The sequence below is a fragment of the Ambystoma mexicanum genome, chromosome 2q (assembly GCF_040938575.1).
Source record: "Ambystoma mexicanum isolate Mex_15411 chromosome 2q, UKY_AmexF1_1, whole genome shotgun sequence".
In the NCBI taxonomy this organism is placed as follows: Eukaryota; Metazoa; Chordata; class Amphibia; order Caudata; family Ambystomatidae; genus Ambystoma; species Ambystoma mexicanum.
In genome coordinates this window covers 304026602-304046249 of record NC_090924.1, presented here as the reverse complement: position 1 = coordinate 304046249, position 19648 = coordinate 304026602, and the positions used below count along the sequence as shown (strand labels likewise).

At 48.2% G+C, this 19648-nt stretch overlaps 1 protein-coding gene across 1 annotated transcript in view; it reads right to left on the bottom strand.

The window, feature by feature from the left end:
• Window positions 1-19648, bottom strand: part of GNG13 (G protein subunit gamma 13) — a 280995-nt gene that overhangs the window by 127571 nt on the left and 133776 nt on the right. The window contains exon 2 of the mRNA XM_069647270.1: window positions 1631-1771. Within this exon, the coding sequence (XP_069503371.1) occupies window positions 1631-1728 (98 nt within the window). The 5' untranslated portion in view covers window positions 1729-1771. The remainder of the gene's footprint in view (window positions 1-1630; window positions 1772-19648) is intronic.

Genomic DNA, 19648 nt, shown 5'->3' with positions numbered 1-19648 from the left:
AGACAGGATACTGTTCCAGGTAAGTTTCGTAGTGTTCTTCCTCTCTCTGCAGGTCCTTGGTTTCAGGTAAGCTGGCATCAAAGAACTGGACACTGTGAGCGTTACGCTGCCCACAGCAGAATAACGCAAAGCATGTTCTGCTGTTTGGGTGTGGTTTAAATTGTTTCAGGTAAAGTATTCCAGGTAAAATAGTCCCAGGCCTGCCACACCCAAAGTAGTCCAGGTAAAGTAGTCCCAGGCCTGCCACATCCAAAAGACTAAACCGCATAGCTCAGTTCCTTGTAACTGTGCTATGTGTGTGCCTCCATGTTGGGTCTTGGATGAGGTTTTAAGGCCTTTGACCTGGTCCTAACTGGAAGGCTGACTTGCCAGTGAGGGCCAGGGGCAAGGGTCATGACAGGGCCCCATGTAACTGGTTCACCAGCGCCATGATGCCTAAGGGGTTGTGCGCGCTTTACAAATTAAATAAATAAATACATTTTGTTTTAAATAGCGCAGTCTGGCTTTGGAGTTTCATGACCAATATGAATGTAGTGTACGTAGGTGAAGTGCCAGTCAAAAGACGTCTGCATACATTTGCTGGTTTTGTTTGTATCACTAAATGACCTCAGCCACTGCGAGATAGAACAGGAGAAAAAAAGACGAGGGAACCCTTCAGAGTGACTTGTCGCATAGTACTGAAGGTTGACAAGAAGTATTCCAGTGTCACATTTGCATTTTTTAGTATTTGCATTTATTTATTGAGGGTAAGTGGTGTTTCTTCCAGAAACACGTACAAGAGTAATCGACGGGCGATGCAGCAGTACCGAGTAAGGTGTACATTAGCCGGGGAGTTAGTGAGTACTTCACAGGGATGGCGGTTGCTGGGGTATACATGGTACAAAGATCGGGAACAAGACAGACAAATAGCAGACAGTGGTCTGAGGTGACTGGCTATATACAGGCTAGTATGTACACTGGCATTATGATCTGTTAGTCAAACAGGATATAATGCACTTGAGGATGATCCCTGAGTTCCAGACTACAGTATTGGCCAGTCTGTTAAAATGCTGTAAATCACCTTATCGAAGTAGCTCAGACTCCAAGAAAACAGAGGCTACCAAGCACCTCCCATCTGCTGTGGGGGATTTTGCACACAGCCTAGACACTTCCACAGTCCATGGGATAGTCTGCAAGCAATAGGTGGGAGGTTGCCACAAACCCACACCCACATTTGCACTTATGCTCAAATCTGGGGTAAGAGGTGGGGTTTCCAGATGTCATGTAGCCAGTAATGTCCGGAGGGTTCTAACAGATGGCTGTCCAGAATTTGGTGCAGATTTGTGAAATGGTGTGGAATTTCATATGGAACATACGCGAAGCCACAAACCCACCAACCCACACATTTTCACTTTTATATGTATAGATAGAGGTGCAGATACATGTGTGTGTGTTCATGCCTGTAGTAAATGTCTTCCTCCGTGAAATATATACAACATTGTTTGTAGGTAAACAGTGTCAATCCGCATTTTACAGCTCAACCTTTACAGTGCATAGTTCATGAAAACCCTATTCTTGTGTGTAGCTAGATGGGATGGAGTGATGCTTATCACCACAGAATGTTTTGTGCAATACATAGAATGTTACTCACTCGGGTATAGACTTGGAAGACATCTCTCTCTTGAAAGCCAGTTGATAATTCAAGCTTTCTACTTCCTTCTTCATCTGGGGCAGGTCCATCTCATCCATGGTGGCGAGTGTTTATCAGACTCCTTGCCTTAGAGAATTGTAGCTGAAAGAAAGGAATTGATAACAACCTTTCATTAGAAAATACGGCTTGCATTGACTTTCGTGGTGATATATGCATGTATTAGGTTTTATGTATCACAAACCTTGCTGGGAAGCAACAGAACGCTCTATAACTCGGGCATACGCTAACAGTGTACAATAACATGGATACATAAGAAGCATGAAATAAAAAGTGTACAGTTAGAAAGATATGGAGAGAAGGGATGCATATATTTACAAGCACGGCACACAGGTTATGGAGGGAAGGCTGGACCCAGTCTGAATTGACGGTGGACGTCCTTTTGAAGCTACATTTCTATGTGTTACCACGCCTCTGATCTTTCTAACTGCACTGTAAAGTCTCTGGGTCTGTAACAAACAGCTCCTCTCGCATGTTTCCTCCTCAATGTTTACTGGCTCTAGCAAGGCAACCCTGTACTTATGTTTGGCTATTCCTCTCCAGGATTCCACACATCTAATTATTGGGTATCCCGTGATAATATAGCAGGAAATGATAAAGAATTAATTTACAAAGATGACAAAATAATGCAAGAAATAAAAGAGTGGGTAAAAGGTACATGAAAGCAGAAAAAATATCGAAATAAAGAAAATAAAATTTCATGATAGGGGTGGGTTTTACAGATTTAGGTTAAAATTGGGTGAAAAGGGGAGGGAGACAAGCAGGAGTTGGAGAGGTAAGGCGGCTCGGGAACCCCCCAACCCCAAAATAGGTATTTTTACAATGTGCACTGTAAAAGGCATTTCAATATTTGTCATGCAATATTTATCACACTTTGTAATTGTACGTCACTATTTCCGCAATAAAATCACAGTGAACCGAATCATGGTCACTTATATTTTCATTACATTTTAGTTGGCTATAATAAGGATACATTATCCACCAAATAAAAAAGCACTTGCTCTGCTGGGAGACTCTGCACAAAAACATAGGTGCCCATTTGTTATGGTAAATAACAGCCTGACTATGCATGATGGGAACGCTTAACATTGAAGTAAGGATGCAACTACAGGTTTGGGAAAGGGGAGCGGAATCAAAAAGAAGATTTCAGAGGGGTGAGGATCAGGTGGAGATCTGGGATACGAAAGGGAACAGGCCCTCGCCAAATCAACAACAGCACGTCTGATTGGTGCTCAGAGCAGTAAATACCACTCACAACAATTGAAAACATTGCCAGGATTACTCTCTTCATAAAAGACTCAGAACATGAGGGTAGACCCCGTAGATGAGACCAAGCTCCAACAACATTATCATCAAAAGGAGATTTACATCTGACATCATGTCTGAGCCAGGGGTTAAAGGAAAGGAAAGAGGAAGCACGTGCATGCTTTAGCTTTCTTGCACAGGATCCATAAGCATAACAATAAGCCCATGTGTAAGCATTCTTCTCTGCCCTGGCCAGTAAGTCACATGTCCATCCTTGGGCTCCCCGCTCAAATACTGCCTGCACTGCTTCCTGTCCGTACGGTGCCATCAACCCGAGCAGCACCTGCTCCTTTATTACACACTCCTGCGGTACCTGCTTCTGCCCGTCCTACCCGACTGCACCAGTGCCTCATACTCTTACAGCACTGGCCCCAGTCAGACCAGCGCCCAGTCATTTCAGATGTTATCTGAAAAGACTGTTGAAATAGTGCTGGATAGGGGATATGCACAATTTGCAGAACGCTTGACAAAACATGGGGGGAATCTCAGAGGATGCAGTAAAAGACCCAGATGAGGATCCACAAGAGGCGTCGGGTGAATATATTAAGAGATCGTGGAGGATGTTTTCTGCTACCCAGGCTCTAATCCAGAGGAACAACCCTCCACATCTGATGATGCACGAGTATGGCAACTATGAACCCCATTAGTCCTGGAATTGCCCTTGGTACCAAACATCAGAGATGTCCTTATAAAGAGTTCAAAAACCCTGACAAAACTAGGATTCCTAGACATCCTTCTAGAAAGTGCCCCGACACCGAGACCCCAGTGTTTCTGAGGATGTGTCTCCTTCCAATCTGGTAGATTGCAAAGTAGAATTTGCTCTCAAAAGATCATATGCCCCCAGAAACTCCACAGCCAGGGCCATCTCAAGTGCAACTTACACAACTCAATCGCTGTTAGGTTTTGAGGGTCTTTGGGCAGCAGCTTGGAGTGGAGATGACTTTATGGAAAGACTATTAGTGATTTATAAGCAAGTATAGTTGGTTCCATGGGTTTATAATGACAACCAAATTTTTGTTGTCCTTTTTAATTTGGAGGGTCCCCCCAAACCCCTGGTTTTTACAACTTTTTTTGTACCCCACCAAACTACCCACGCCTTTTTTATCCCTTACCCCATACCCCATATATACTTTTACTAAAATAATTGACATTTGTGTCATTATTCAGGTGTCACTGAAAAAGTTTATCGTTATTTCTTTTTCGTTATTAACACTGCATACCGTATAGTTTCTGTAGGTTTTTATCCACACCATTCTCAAGCCTGTGGCGGTCACATCATCGTCCACTGTGGGTACTAGGAGGCAATATTGGCCCTTCTTCAACTCCCCTTTAGGCGCCAACAATTGTTTAGAGCACAACTCCGAGATTGTAGGAAGCAGAAAGAGGAGAACAGATTAATGTTTATTCCAGTCAGGCCACGGCTGTCTTCCTTTGCCTGGCGGGCCCAGACTCCAGGGAAAAATTCATTGTGATCCTTCTCCCTTTAGTCCTTCAAGCTACTATCAATGTGCAGCCTGTTACCCCTCAACAGCCTGCATACCGGTCCTGACCACCTCTATTGATACTACACTACCCTAGTGTGACTATTACCGCCCACTTAACTAATGTTCTACCATATTGGTGCTTACCGGGTCCTCTTATATTGCAACTGTGTCCAGTAACAGCATGATGCTTGACATTACCATGAACCGCCTATTGAATGCATAGCATGCTAGATAACAACTATTCCAACACTTTGCATTGTTGCTCCTTAATTACCACCACTGGTATATTTCTCTTAACATGTGTTCCGTAATGTTTTGCCATATACAACTATGGAAAATATACTCACAGTAGTTATTATTATTTTTCTTTCCCCCTTTTCTTCGCCCTCCCCTCCTTTTCTGTTGATTACCTTGTGTCATAGTGCTATTAGGCTCAAGAAGAAGAGGGAATTACCTCGAAACGCGCCAGCCAAGCACAAGTTGAACTTATGGATATTTTTCTTTGCTATTCTTTGCATTTGATGCCAATTGACCCACAGTCAACTATAATTATTGCAATGTATTTGCTTTGTTCTTTTGAATTAAATACTTCTACCTTTTCTTAATTGAGATTATCTTTGACCATAATTGAACGTATTGTACATGTGAAATTGAACGCAATTTATTGAATGTCTTTATTGACAACATTGTACAGTGTGCAGCGGACGGGAGGGCTCCCAATTTGGATCCTCTTACTTCTTCTACCGGTCCTGACTACCCTTCCAATGTCGATTAGCTCGATGGAAGTGGCAAACTGGGTGCAGTCTTCAAAAGTTCTACCCAGTCTGTTTCCGATCAGTGAATGCCAGACATTATTAAAGATTGCTATTGCAATGCTTCTAGTACCTACACCAGAACCAGAATCTTCTGTGGAGACACATGCATTGCAGGACTGACTACAGACTCATGGCACAAGAACGCCATCCTACCTGTCACATCAGGAGAGCAGAACTAAGGTTACATTCTCTTCTCTTCCTGTTGCTCTGCTTGGGGTGGATTTCATCCTATCTTGGATCCAAATAAGTCCAAGAAGTTCATCAAGATGGCCTCTTTCAGGATGGAATTAACCCACCCCATTGTTTTCTGTGGTTCCTGGCTTCAGAGTCTGATTATATTATTAGTTCCAGGTTATGCTCTTTGGACTCAAAACTGTGCCAATCATCTTCACCACAGTCCCGGTTCCCCTGGCCGGCCTCCTTTGGTAAAAGGCACTCTCAGATTCCTTATTTGTGGCATATGGTAAGGGGCACAGAGGCCCAAAACACTCTACGCCAGCTCTAAGTAGATGGATCCGTGAGTTGCTTGTTTTTGCTTATGATCAACAACAGACTCAGTGATCGTCAACTCTCCAAAGTCATTCTACCAGGAATGCAGCTACCTCTTTGACAGAAGCACACAGAGTTTACATTGTAGAAATGTGTAAGGCAGCAGCCTGAACATAATTTCACTTTATAGCAGGGGTGTGCCACCTTTGGCTCGCCAGATGTTTTGGACTACAACTTCGATCCGCTCTAGACAGCATAGTCAATGGTGAAGAATCATGGGAGTCATAGCCCAAAGCATCTGGAAAGCCACAAGTTGCAGACACTTGCACTATCGACTTAATAAAAGCTATGAGTCATTTTGGGGCCTCTGTTCGCAAGGCTTGGGAACCGCACATTTCAAGCAATACGTGGATACACTGGGGATTTATGCAGTGGCTCGTCGTAGGAGGGATTGTATGTCTGACTAAATCTCTTAGTGGTGTCAGACACTGGAGCAATAACTTAAATGAAGGTACCAGACTACGCTGGCAACACAGTGTGACATCAGCGCAGACACAGGTCCTGTACCTGAGTGGCACCCAGCTTGTGCAGGCTTTTCCACTTTTCAGCTCTTGAAATCATCATACGTCACGCCGCCCTTAAATCTACTCACCTGCCTTGAACGTGGAATGCTCAGGTAGTATCGTTAATCGCTGTTAAAAATGGACAGCAAACATGATACATTTAGCCTGGTCTTGCCACACCGTCGCAAATATTTGGTCATTCGTCAGTGCCACATTAGCCACAGTTACTCTGGTACCATTATCAGCAGACCTATTGATGTGTCTACTAGGCCGACCACCACCAACTGGTAGAATAATCGGTCCATTGATTTCCCTAGCTTTACTGTTGCCCGTAAGTGTATTGTCTACAAATGGACGAACAAGCTGTCTCTGACACGATGAAGGAACTAGTCAATGCTAGCAATAACAAAGAACCCTATCGCAAGCTGTCACACCGCTCATCTCGGCCCAAAGACATTTGGTCATCAGTAATGCAGTGCTTGGACAATAAGCCCAGACTTCCTCCACACACACTATTGTTAATGAATTATTTAAAATAGGAAAATATGGTTTACCTTGATGCACGTACCAGGACAATCGTAGATGCAATGTGACATTCTGATGTTCGTCTGTTATTGTGCTTCCACACAATGGGCCTCATTACGGGTCCGGCGGTAACTGTGCAGGTGCTACCGGTGGGTTGCGGCCAGAACCGTAAATATTTATCGGCACCTGACTTCCCGGTGCCACCGGGAGATAATAACCCTGGCGTCCCAGAAAGTCAGGCGCTGATAAAAAGTTGTTGCCCATTCCCATAGAGTCCGATAGAGTCCAATAGGACTCTATGGGAATGGGGACACTGAGTACCGGCACTGTTGTTAACAGTGCCAGTGCTTCTGTGACGGGTCTGCCTACCGTGGCCGTTATACCCGGCAGGGTCCGACCTGTCGGGCATGGCGGCTCCAGCAGGCAGACCTATAATTTGCTGGTCCAGAAACAGCAGAGCCTGTAAGCTTACCGGCACCCTTGTTTCCAGACCGGCGGGGTCAGAATGAGGCCAATGCCTTGTATTGTTAAATGTATATGCACTGTCTGCTGTGCTTTCTAAATTAAGGATAACTACACTGATGTACTGCTGGTTATGCTAATAAAGAAAAATAAAACACACAAAAAAATGGATAGCGTGGAGCATTAGCAATGGGTCATCTGGTTACACCAACTTGCCAGGCCTGAGCGGCCAGAATGGCGAGGTCTCTGAGAGGGGGGTGGGAGAGCAGGGTCCATTAAAACAAATGGCTTGGGGCAAACAGACAGATTTATGGCGCTCACACCCTCTCTGATTAGCTGGGGCTGTAGGGTGTGTCTGTCAGGTTGGGGACATGATGTGATAAGTCATTTATAACGCGCCCGTACACAAGTGTTTCTAGGCGCAACACGACAAGCAAGGGGAGACAGAGGGAGGGCTAAACAAACGATCTTACTAGGCCTTGTGTCATTCAGATCATGCAAGAGCGAGTGGGAGGGAGGAGGAGAAGTGCCAGGGCGAGGGTAAGGGAGAGTGCAATAAAAGGGGGGTGGCAGGTGCCCCATGACACTGGCTCTTGGCTAAAGAAGGAAGTGCCAGCACTTGGGTGTCAGGGGCAGCTGTCAGGTCATTTCCGAAAGAGGGGCTTCACTGCTCAACTTAAACTTGACATAAGGCTGTGACCTTATTTACAGTCAGTCACTCAGTAAAAACTTTATTTCGGCAAACGCCATAAAAGTACATACAGACACATTGATAAAAATCAACCATTAAAAGACACCCCATATGTACCAGCATTGAAATAATAATTGCCATATCACATAATAAAAAAAGAGATCAACCAACTCATGTATTAAAAAGCACTGAATGAGCTAAACAACATCATTATGGCTGTGCAGCATGACGTATCAATACTAATGTCTGTCTACATTAACTCAAGCATTACTTCCGTGCTCAGGTTGCTGCATGGCGCCAAGTTATTGTGTGTGTTTTTCGGGGGAGGGAGCGGGGAACCCTGATATGACCAACTGCCTGCCCTTCCTTCACAGGTGCACAAAGCAGACGTGTTGAATGCTCCTGCTGTGGCCTTCCTAATAACGACTAACAACGGGGAGGATGACAAGCAATTAGCAGAGCACAGCTATGTGAAGAAGAGTCACGAGGACGTGGGGTCTTCGAGGCCTGCTCTGCAGTCAGACACAGAGCAGGGCAGCCAAGCCTTCAAATCGGTGAGACAGCCTGTGCTTCCGAGGGGGGCGGCCAGGCGGGCTCCTCGGCAGCAGTCACTGCCGCTAAACTCGTCCCAGTGAATCAGAGCAGGCAAGGCTGAACGCATTTGACAGCTCTCCTAGCCCAAGCGGTTACCCCAGGCTGTGCGTGTGGGATGGTAGAGTTGGGAGACAATCTGCATTCTAAAGTACTGATGGAAGCTTGTATTTCAGGAGGGGAAGCTGGAATATATGAGCATAAACTCTGCTTTTGTTGTTCGGTGGAAATGGCTAGTTGTTGCAGCACATCTGTTACAGGGACTCTGTGGTCGCAGAGGCATTTAGTGAAGGTGGGCCCGCTGAGCTTTACCCCCCCCACCCACAGTTTTCACCCGTGGGACACCAGATCCCTGGGGGAGAAGCTCTTCATACAAAACCTCCAAAAAGATATCTCATCACCTGGAGAGGAGAATTACTCCAGACTTGAGTGAGTGAGTCGTGCAACGATTTCATCACAAAGCAAGTTCAAAGATACGCTCCATCTGAGCTCAAAGGTACACACAGTGCACCACTTAGGTGGACATCTGCCACAGCCACGGCTATCCATCCACGCAGATTAGAATGCAGCTAAGATCACGACAAATTTGGTCTATCTGGACCTTTACATCTTCATCTCCTTACACCAGACTTGCCTCAACACCTCTGCCATTAGAATACAGCGACAGCCTATGACAAATACGGTCTATCTGGACACATAACAAGTCTCTTGCACTAGCACACTCTCATGACCTGCCTCAGCACCCATGCACATGCCTGATCACTTGGGTTGCGTACTGGATCCTAGCCAGCCCACCTAATTCCTAATCATTTTTCTGAGAATGTTCCGATACCTGGACTTCGGTCCCCCAGGGTATTCTCACCACAGACGCGTTGAGGCCATACAATGGGCAAAGGCGTTATATTAATGACTACTACTACTGGCCTGTAGAATAGCACCATATCACTCAGCATCGCTTGTTGGAGGACACTGTGTGACCCAGAGGAGATACTCATTTACATACTCCCTTGTGGTATGAAAACGTTTCTCTCGGATACGACAAGTACCTCAGCTGTCACCCAGAGGAGACCAGCATATCAGTCAAAGAAGGCAACTCTGCCTCATAATCCTGGCCTACAGAAGGTTTCGGCATCAGAATACAACCTTTCCAGGCCTCTCCTGTAGGACGACGCCTCCTCGGCCTTTCACACAGGAGGCTTTCACATCACCCAGGGAAGACAGCAACCCCAGCTGTGACTTGAGGGGGCCCTCCCAGCCCTCAGAGAGGACCACCATTCCCATCCTCATTGACCGAGGTTATCTAATTGTCAAGTGATGGTAGCAGGCTTTGCCTTTGCAATCAGCCAGTGACCACATTTCTTATACGACACGAAGCTCGAATCGTTGTTTGTAAACACTCACCATGGTCAAGGACTCACTGCTGGGATCTGTGCGTAAATTGCACATGCTCGAATCCCAGAGCAAACATCTATTCTATCCTTCCTAGTCCAATGGCATGGAGGTTATTCATGATAGCACCTCTCATTTTGCAATTATAACACCCCTAATTGTGCAGTGCTATGAAACTGCAAAACTGCAGCAGAAAGATCTCCATGAAAAATGATTACCCTCATTATCAGCATCTGCTAAAGATGTGGGAGGGACAGGTATTGAATGATGCTACTCACATGGCACATGTTCTGTTCCAGTTTACGAATCTAACAATTCTCTGGCCGGTGACACACATTGAATCGAAAGTGAATGATGTGATATGATATGATATGCATTTGTAACGCGCCTATACACAAGTGTTTCATGAAGACAAGATCCAGTCTTGTGCCAGTCTATAATATAATATTACAACCAATGTCTTATGCTAATGGGCAGGGAGTATTGCATGTTTTTGAAGAAATATTTCCTGAATATATTTTGCAAACCCCATCTTGCTCCCATTGGGTAGACATCACCAGCCCCTCAGCCCCTGGCCCTTAACCTCTGGAATATTTGCTGGGGTGCCGGATCAGACCCCTTCTGCCAGCTTGGTAGTCCAGGTCCCTTCAATGCTGTGTGCCCCAGAAGAGGAATCAGTGGAAGAGGACACACATACATGGATGAGTTCCTCCCTATTGAAATCTCTTAATGTCTTAAGGTGTCCACACGCGTGACAGGAGATGGGACCTCTGCATGTGTGAAGGCTTGAACAGTGAAGTGATGTCTCTGCCCATGTGTGATTCGGCCCCTGCTGTCCTCCGCAGACCTCAGGGATCTGCGTTTTTAGCCGTATGCTTTTTTTCAGTCACTAAATCCTATCCACTCACTAAGGATTGGAACTGTCTACTTAATTTATTCCCGATTCTTTCTCAGAATTGCTTAGCCATTTTGGCATTTCTGTATTTAGAGTGAGTCTGGTACCAAATAATTAATTTCTCCTTTTCTTGTAATGCAGAAGCACTTGCTCAGTAGCTCTTTCCAGAAACAGCAAGACTTTTCCCAGAATGCATTTGGTTCTTCACTGCACCCTATTTTGGGAAGCAGATCTCCAACTTCTACCTCCCAGTCCTAGGTTGCACTGATGCCTGCTTTATGGCATGAGCTTTGCCGAGTCCATCTGTCCAGGAATATCTCTGACCTGGCGTTGAGTCCTAACTGACGCACGCTGAACGACCTTCCCTTGAGTGTGCATATAGACTTCACCCTAAGGCCTTGCCAAGCTCTGTGGCATTGCCTGTGCCATCTACTGTCACAGAGACTGTATCTACTTTTCTGCTATTGGTTACTGTCCTTCACGTTTAACCACCATCAACCCCCAAAAATGTCAACTAGTTTTAGTGAGTTTTCCCTGAGTCCCAGTTTTTCAATTCTTTTCCTTTCGTCTTACCTAGTGATTTTTTACTGCACTGCTGCCTTGACACAAAAATACTGGCCCACGCAGTTGTTCTTCCTGAAGAGTAGAACACAAGGTACTTCGCTGGTGAAGTCAGATAAGTAACGTGGATGGGGAGATGCGAAGCAAAGCACTGGGATAACATCCCCGAAACGCCCGAATATCTTGGGAATTCAGGGGTCCTTGGGAGAGCTAAGGGGACAGCCAGACCCATATCTGCTTTAGACCACCTCACCCAGGGAGCGAACACCAGCTCCCTAAGGAAATGCACAAGAGGAACACGTGGACTTGCAATCCGGCTTATACCTGGATGACGTCCAAGACTGATGATCGATCCCGTAGCATATTTTCCGAGCTCCTGCTAATCAAAGCCCCAACTATCTCAGCTTTACAGAAAGTCTGTGCAGGTAATCTTCTCCATGCCCAGGTGACAGCCTATAGACCACTTGAAGATCGGCAAAACATCTTCCGTAACCGGCTACTCCATCCTTTCCCACATAACGAACTGCGGTCCCTCCTCCCTGATTACAGAGAGGTCCTGAGGGCTGTTTGTGCAGGAAAACAAACGTTATGTCTCTCTAAAACATGAAGGGCACTTAATAAGCAAGCAGGCAGCTCTAAATGGACCTGCTCAAAAAGGGAAACATGTACTCCCTCAGGGTCAGTTACATGCGTGCATACGAACAGTCCTCCACCAGTGGCGGTGCAAGGGTTGTGTCCACCCTGTGTAATTTGGTTATTATCCCCAATCACTTGTCACAATGGAATCTGGTACCAGTGACTGGAGCGCGAGCCTTGTTGTAGCTATCTGCACCACATGGCTTGCAGATGAGTAATTCCAGGCAAGCCATGTACATAGCCCCAATACGTGTGTGTTTCCAACATTGATAATTTGCAGTCTCTGTTTTTGTTTGCCCTCGCTCTTGCTCTATCCTTCTTTCAGTCGCCTCTTCCCTCTTTCCATCTCTACCTACGTCTCCATCTCCTCTTTCGTCCACATTAGCTGAGCGGGCAGTGGGGTTCAATGCCATGCCAGCAATCACTGTCTGGTCACAAATATCCCCTTAAAAGACCACAAAAAATGTAATTTCAAGGGACACGGAAGAAGCGACGCAAACCCTAACAAGTAAGAATGAAAACCGCCAGTGTGGCATCAACAATGATGCTTAACTTACAAGAGGAACCCGAGTATAACAACACACATAATGCTGCCCCGTGGGCACATAAGATGCTTTGTCATCGCAGGTTATTTCAATCAAAGGCTTATGGTTCCCTGATTCTCCATTTAAATAAATATTTTTCGAAAAAAACAAATCACAGCATGTTCTTTAAACAAATATCAAATCTATTTATTCCTTACAAATCTAAAAAGATATAAGTACATCCAAAAATGATAATACCATCAAATATGACTTGCTTTTACATTTGCAAAATCGCTGAAGCATCGCGGCTAGGGAATCATATTAGTTAAGTTTACAAATGGGGGAGAGGAGGAGGGGGGGCAACCTGCACCCACTCCTTTTCAATTCTGTACGCCTTTTACCTTAAAACATGTTTATAGTTTGCACACTTATCAGAAAACAGATGTCTCGGCACTGGTGCCTTTACCGCGTTGCTTATGTATAACAATGTAAATGAAGCCATGTAAAAACCTGCAGGTTGTTGCGTAGTGATTACGCAGTATGCGCATGTGCGGCCCATAACGAGGCTCGCGCATGCGCAGGTTAAATAAAGACGGCCCGGTAGCCAGTTGCTGCGGGGACCCGAGCAGACCACACGCCTCCCGTGTGGTTCCTTCGTGTGAGTGTGTGTGTGCACGTGTGCCTGCCAGCGGGGGCCCCGGAGGTCCCCCGCACATCAAAACATTGGCGACGAGGAGCGACAGCAGCGGAGAGAGAGGTCACTGCTCCGAGTGAATCAGAGAAAGTGCTTTCTCCATGCTGTCACGAACACACGCACATGGCCGGCGGCCATCTTGTCTGCATCATGGATCGCAGCGGTTGCGGCCCAGGAGGATGCTCATGCGCCGGCTGCGATCCTTTTTCATAAAACTAGAATTTTTGGACACTCCATGGCCCTGTTCACCTGAGGGGCCGTGGATAAAAAAAAAAAGGAAGATAAAGTAGACAACACCCTGGAAGCCAGTGGAGACAGCTGCCAGAGTCACCATCCAGTGTTGTGGGCCCACCTGTGGCATCATCCATTGCTGGGGTACTGGAAGATCAATCCTGAGGCTGGACTGCGAGTGTGTGTGCCCAAGGGCCATCTGACTGTGAGTACCCATCCCCAGTTGCCATCATGGGTGAAGAGGGAGAAGGAGAGGAAGCCCCTGCGCCGGTTCCACATAGGATGCACAGCACCCTTGCTCCTATGCCCGAATTCGACACCACTGGTCCACCATCCAAGCTGGGGCCGAAGTGGCTTCTATGGGTTAAGAAGTTGGAAATGTTTCTCAGGGCAGCAGGGGGGACGGATGATGATGCCAAAGTTGCTACCATGGTGTACTCTGCGGGCACAGAGGTCCACAGGATCTATGACTCTCTCAACCTTCAGGTGGTCACGTATGATGCTGTGAAACAAGCCCTCCAAGATCATTTTCTCCCAATGGCGAATGTCGACTTCGACAGATTTGTTATGTGTGCGGAAAAGCAGCAAGGGGAAGAGTCACTGGACCAGTTCTGCGCATGGCTGAGACACCTCGCAAGTACCTGCAGGTGGGTGAATGAGGAGGAGATGGTGCGCAACCAGCTGCTGCAAGGGTGTAGCTCGGGGAAGCTGAGACGGCAGGTGCTACGGGAGCCGGGCCTGACACTGCAACAGATCCGCGACACAGGAAGAGTTTGAGTTGGCAGAGTCCAGAGGGGCGAAAATGTACGCCGCTATGCACCCTGGGAAGGGCGAAGATGCGTTTGCCATCAGCCGTGCGGCCCCAGGAAGAGCGCGATGGACACCCAGGAGAATGGACAGTCCCTCTGCGGGTGGTACTCCGCAGTCATTCCCATATTGCGGGTATGACCTGCCACATGTGGGAGAGTTCCCGGCGAAGACGAGGGTCTGTGGCCGGTGTAGCACCCCTGGACACTACGCAAGGGTGTGCAGGGCCTCCACGCCTGTGACGGCGTCAAGAGGGCCAGCGAGAGTTTGCGGGAGTAATGCCCGGAGAGTGAGGGGTGTGTCAGCGATTGAGCAGGGCATGCAGGATTTGGACATAGCCGAGGAGGAAGAAGAGGAGGAGGGAATCTTTTTCATCTCTAGCATCGCCGCCTGCTACAGAGGTTATAGGCAACCAACGTGCACCGTTAACATGGGGGAGGTGCCTATTCCCGTCCTGATAGACACTGGTGCGTCGGTCTGCGTGCTAGCAGCGGAGCACTATGAAGCACTCCCAGGTCCTCCCAAGCTAACGGAGTCCAAGGCCCGGATATATTCTTTCAGTGGAGACGCGCCGCTGCCTATTCAAGGGGTGTTCTTAGCGCCGGTGTCACATGGCCCGAATAAAATCAAGGCGAGATTTTTTGTGACAAGCGTGAGCCCACACTCCCTGCTGAGCTGTGCTGCTTCTGAAGCCCTTGACATTGTACATTTCACACTGGCTGTCTATCACACAGACATTGACCACCTCCTGCAGCGTTTCGATAGCATATTTCAAGGGGAAAACTGAAGGGGGACCCTATCAGGCTCCACATTGATGGGTCGGTCAAACCGGCAGCCCTAAAACACCGGAGGATTCCCTTCCCCTGAGGGCACAGGTGGAGAAGGAGCTTCAGTCGCTGGTTGACTTGGACATTATTGAGAGGGTTGAGGGCCCGACCCTGTGGGTCTCCCCGATTGTTGTTGTCCCAAAACCCAAACAGCCAGGTGCCGTCCTCATCTGCGTGGACATGAGACTGCCCAACATTGCCATCAAGAGGGAGCGCCATCTCACACCCACGCTGGATGACATTGTCGGCAAAGCTGCAGGGAGAGAAGGTTTTCTCCAAGCTGGACCTGAGGTCTGGCTACCACCAACTGGAACTCCACCCTGAGTCAAGATATATCACCACTTTCACGACTCACGAGGGGCTGTATCAGTTTAAGAGGCTCAGCTTCGGTGTCTCGTTGACGGCGGATGTTTTCCAGAACGCCATCCGGGGGGCCCTGGCAGGACTAAAAGGGGTGATCAATATGTCAGATGACATTCTGGTGTTCGCACAGTCAGAGGTGGAACATCTGAAGCGTCTGGAGCGGGCACTGGAGAGACTCAAAAGCCTGGGGCTAACTTTGCATTGGAAAAAGTGTGAGTTTTTGAAGGACCGGATATAGTTCTTCGGGTTCGTGTTCCACGCAGGAGGCATCTCACTGGACCCGGAGAACGTAAGAGATATACGTGAGGCGGCACCGCCAGAGTCACCGGCCGAGATATGGAGTTTCCTCGGCATGGTAAACTATTGTGGATGATTTATTCTCGATCTAGCGTCCCTGTCGGAGCCGCTGAGGGCCCTGACGAGGAATGACATAGCGTGGGCCTGGACAGCGAAAGAACAGAGGGCGTTCGCCGATATCAAGAACGCTTTGTCGGGTCAGGAGACAATGGCGTATTTCAATCCGGACAAGGAGTCGGAAATAGTAGTGGACGCCAGCCCGGTGGGCATGGGGGTGGTGCTCATACAGGCAGATCCACAGGGGACCATGCGCCCCATCGCCTATGCGAGCAAGGCGCTGATGGAGACGGAGAAGCACTATTCGCAGATCGAGCGCGAGGCCCTGGCCATCCTGTGGGGCTGCAAACATTTACGGATCTACATTCTGGGGAAGCCCGTGGTTGTGATAACTGACCACAAGCCTCTGATTCCAATCATGGCCGGTGCTTCATCCAAGCCCCCACCGCGTATCGAGAGATGGATGCTGTCACTTATGGAGTATGGGGTCAAGTTGCAGTATCGCCCAGGCACTCACAATCCTGCGGACTATCTGTTCCGTCACCCGGGGCGGGGCACCCTCGAGACACCAAAGAGGTTGTGGACTGCATCGAAGTGGTTCAACACGTGGTGGAAGGCGCTTTGCCGGTGGCCCTGCGGCACCAAGAGATCGCAGAAGCGTCAAATGCAGACGAGGTGTTCCTGGTCATCAAGGAGGCCATGGACAGTGGTGAGTGGCGTGAAGTGCTCTCGAACAATGCCAGAAGGGAGAGTGGGGCACGTAAAGATCTCCAAACACTGTGGAAGGTCTGCAATGAACTGTCAGTGGCTGAGGATGCCCTTCTGCTGAGGGGGTGCCAGATCGTTATCCCGCGTGCACTGGTGGGGAAAGTACTGCAGCTTGCTCACAAAGGTCACCAGGGGATGGCAAAAACGAAGCGCGCCTAAGGTTGAAGGTGCGGTTCCCAGACCTGGAGAGCAGGGTGGACGATTTTGTGCGTGCATGCATACCGTGCCAGGCAGCGTGTCCCGCGGAGAGAGGGCCTCCCATCCAGGCCATGGAAAGGAGCGAGCAACCATGGGGGACCGTGCACACGGACTTCGGGTCCACGGGCAGGGGAATGTACTTTCTTGCAGTCATTGACCAGTGGTCCTGCTATCCCGAGGTGGAGCTGGTGGAATTCATGGCCAGCGACCACACCATTCTGGCCCTGGAGAAGATGTTCGCCACCCACGGGTTCCCCACTGAGATTTGCTCTGACAATGGCTCGCCGTTCTAGGGGCAGCAATTTGCCCAGTACTGTGAGGAAAGGGGGATCAGGCACCGAAAGGTCACCCAGCTCTGGCCCAGGGCTAATGGGGAGGTGGAGCGGTTTATGAGGGCTCTCAATAAAGTCTTTCGGATATCGATCAATGGAGGAGAGGAGCTCCGCCGCAACCTGTTTGAGTTTCTGTGCGAGTACCGCATGACCCCCCACAAGTCCACCGGGGTTGCGCCAGCCGAGGCTCTCTTCAAACGGCCACCTAGAGGACTGATCCCCGAAGTGGAAGGGTGCAGTCCCAGAGTATTTGACAACAACAGAGTACGAGTGGAGAGAGCCATCCACAATGAGCGGGAGAGCGCCTGCCGGAGAAGGTGATTGCAGTAGGGGACACGGTGCTGGTCAGAAATCAGAGGCCGGAAGGGAAGTTGTCTCTCCCGTATGAAGCACAGCCACTGGACCTGACCCATGTCAAGGGGTCGATGATTACTGCCGCCAATGCCATAGGCACCATCACGTGAAACGTGTCACACTTCAAGCGGATTGAAACTGTGCCCACTCCTCCATTGCCTGAGGCGCTCGGACCAGGGGAAGTACCATCACCGAGGTGCGAGGGGCCACCAGAAGCTCTCGAGGCCCCAGAGTCGCCGAGAGACGAGCCCAGAAGGTACCCGAGCCGGACGGGGCGGAAGCCGCTGCAGAGGTTTCAGGACTTTATCATGGACTCAGCCCCGTAACAGGGTGAGAACTGGTTGTGAAGCTACAAGTTGTATTTGTGTGTACTAAGGTTTATAGTTGTTTCTTGTTTGGGTAAAAAGGAGGGATGTTGCGAAGTGATTACACAGTATGCGATGCACGGCCCATAACGAGGCTTGCGCATGCGCAGGTTAAATAAAGATGGCCCGGTAGCCAGTTGCCGCGGGGACCCGAGCAGACCACACGCGTCCCATGTGGTTCCTTCGTGTGAATGTGTGTGTGCACGTGTGCCTGCCAGCGGGGGCCCCGGAGGTCCCCCGCACATCGCAGCACAGGTGTGTGATTATATACACCGAACAAGGCCTGCAGCATCTGCACCAGCCGAAGAAGGGAGCAGCTTTCTCACTGTGCCTCAGGGGTTTCTTCGCCATCCTAAAATGGCCGCCACTGGGCTTTGCTTGATGCCGCTCACGTCGTTTGCTAACATACCAGTGGCATAATCTGCATGCTCGTCAGCAAAGCATCCTTGTGGTGCACGTATCTTTGCATTTTACAGAATAAAGGGCCAAAGGTATGAGTCTTCTTAAAATAAAAAAGGTAAATCAAGCATTAATGAAAACGAAATAACCTCTTTAGAATTACACGTGCTGTGTATCTTCTCTTATCATGAAACATCATGAACATAACGAATGCTAAACAATAAGCAATACAGGGACTGCAAATAAGGTTTAAATGGGCAAAGTACATGGGCCACTCTTTTCCAAGGCTACTTAAAATTCTTCATCTGTCCCTGAGCCACTCCTTATGAGGGCCTGATACGTGATTGTTAGTCAGCCCCTAACAGTAATTAGTAAAGAAACCATCAAGCACTATTGGCAATAATAGGCCCTATAAGGCATTATTGGCAATATGTACCCACTTGTACAGGAGATCATGACAACATGAGCCAGTGCATTTGGCAATGAAGCCAATGGCCACACACGAGAAGCTTCACGCATCTTTACTGGATTCTATTGTGTCGAATTGATCAATGTTTCAAGTGTCCATAATGTCTGATTAGGACATAATTTATTTTGTTTATTTATTTAATTGTTTTTAAAAAAATGCACCTAATACTATACACGAGTTCGGTTTCTAATCGCGGATCCACTATTCGAACCTCTGGTGCTCTGCGTGGTCTTGCTTTCAAGACCAGCGCGTTGCCCCTGTGCTTTCCTCCGTTAACATCGTCAGTTTCCATGAGGCCAAGTTAGCATATAATTTCCAGTTCAATAATACCAAGCTGGTGCATCATTTCCTATTTCAACAAAACCCATTTAGCAGATCCTGGCCATTTTCCATTATGCCCATTCAGCACATCATGGCCAAATCCCATTATACCTATTTAACAAATAATACTCAGTTTCCATCATGCCTAATTAGTACTGCATGCCCAATTTCAATCATGCCGATTTAGCACACCATAGAGTTTCCATTATGAAGAGTGTGAGCTTTGAGGCAGGACTGTACTGAGGTATTGATGAATAATACATAATTCAGCAGCTGCTCAGATCCAAGCTTGCTACCGTCCATGGGCCTCATTACGTCTGTGGCGGTAAGGCAACAACGGCACCGGTAGTGCTACCGGCGACGCTGTTACCATGCCGCCACATTACGAGTTCTGCTCACGGGTGCTGCTCTGCACGCCTGGTCAGTCCAGGCGTGCAGAGCGGCACCCCGAGCAGAACAGGATGGTAGCAACAGTACCTATTGTCAGCGGGATTGGTTGGGCAACAGAGAATATCTCACAGTATCTGGAAAACATTCTGAGACCCAGGG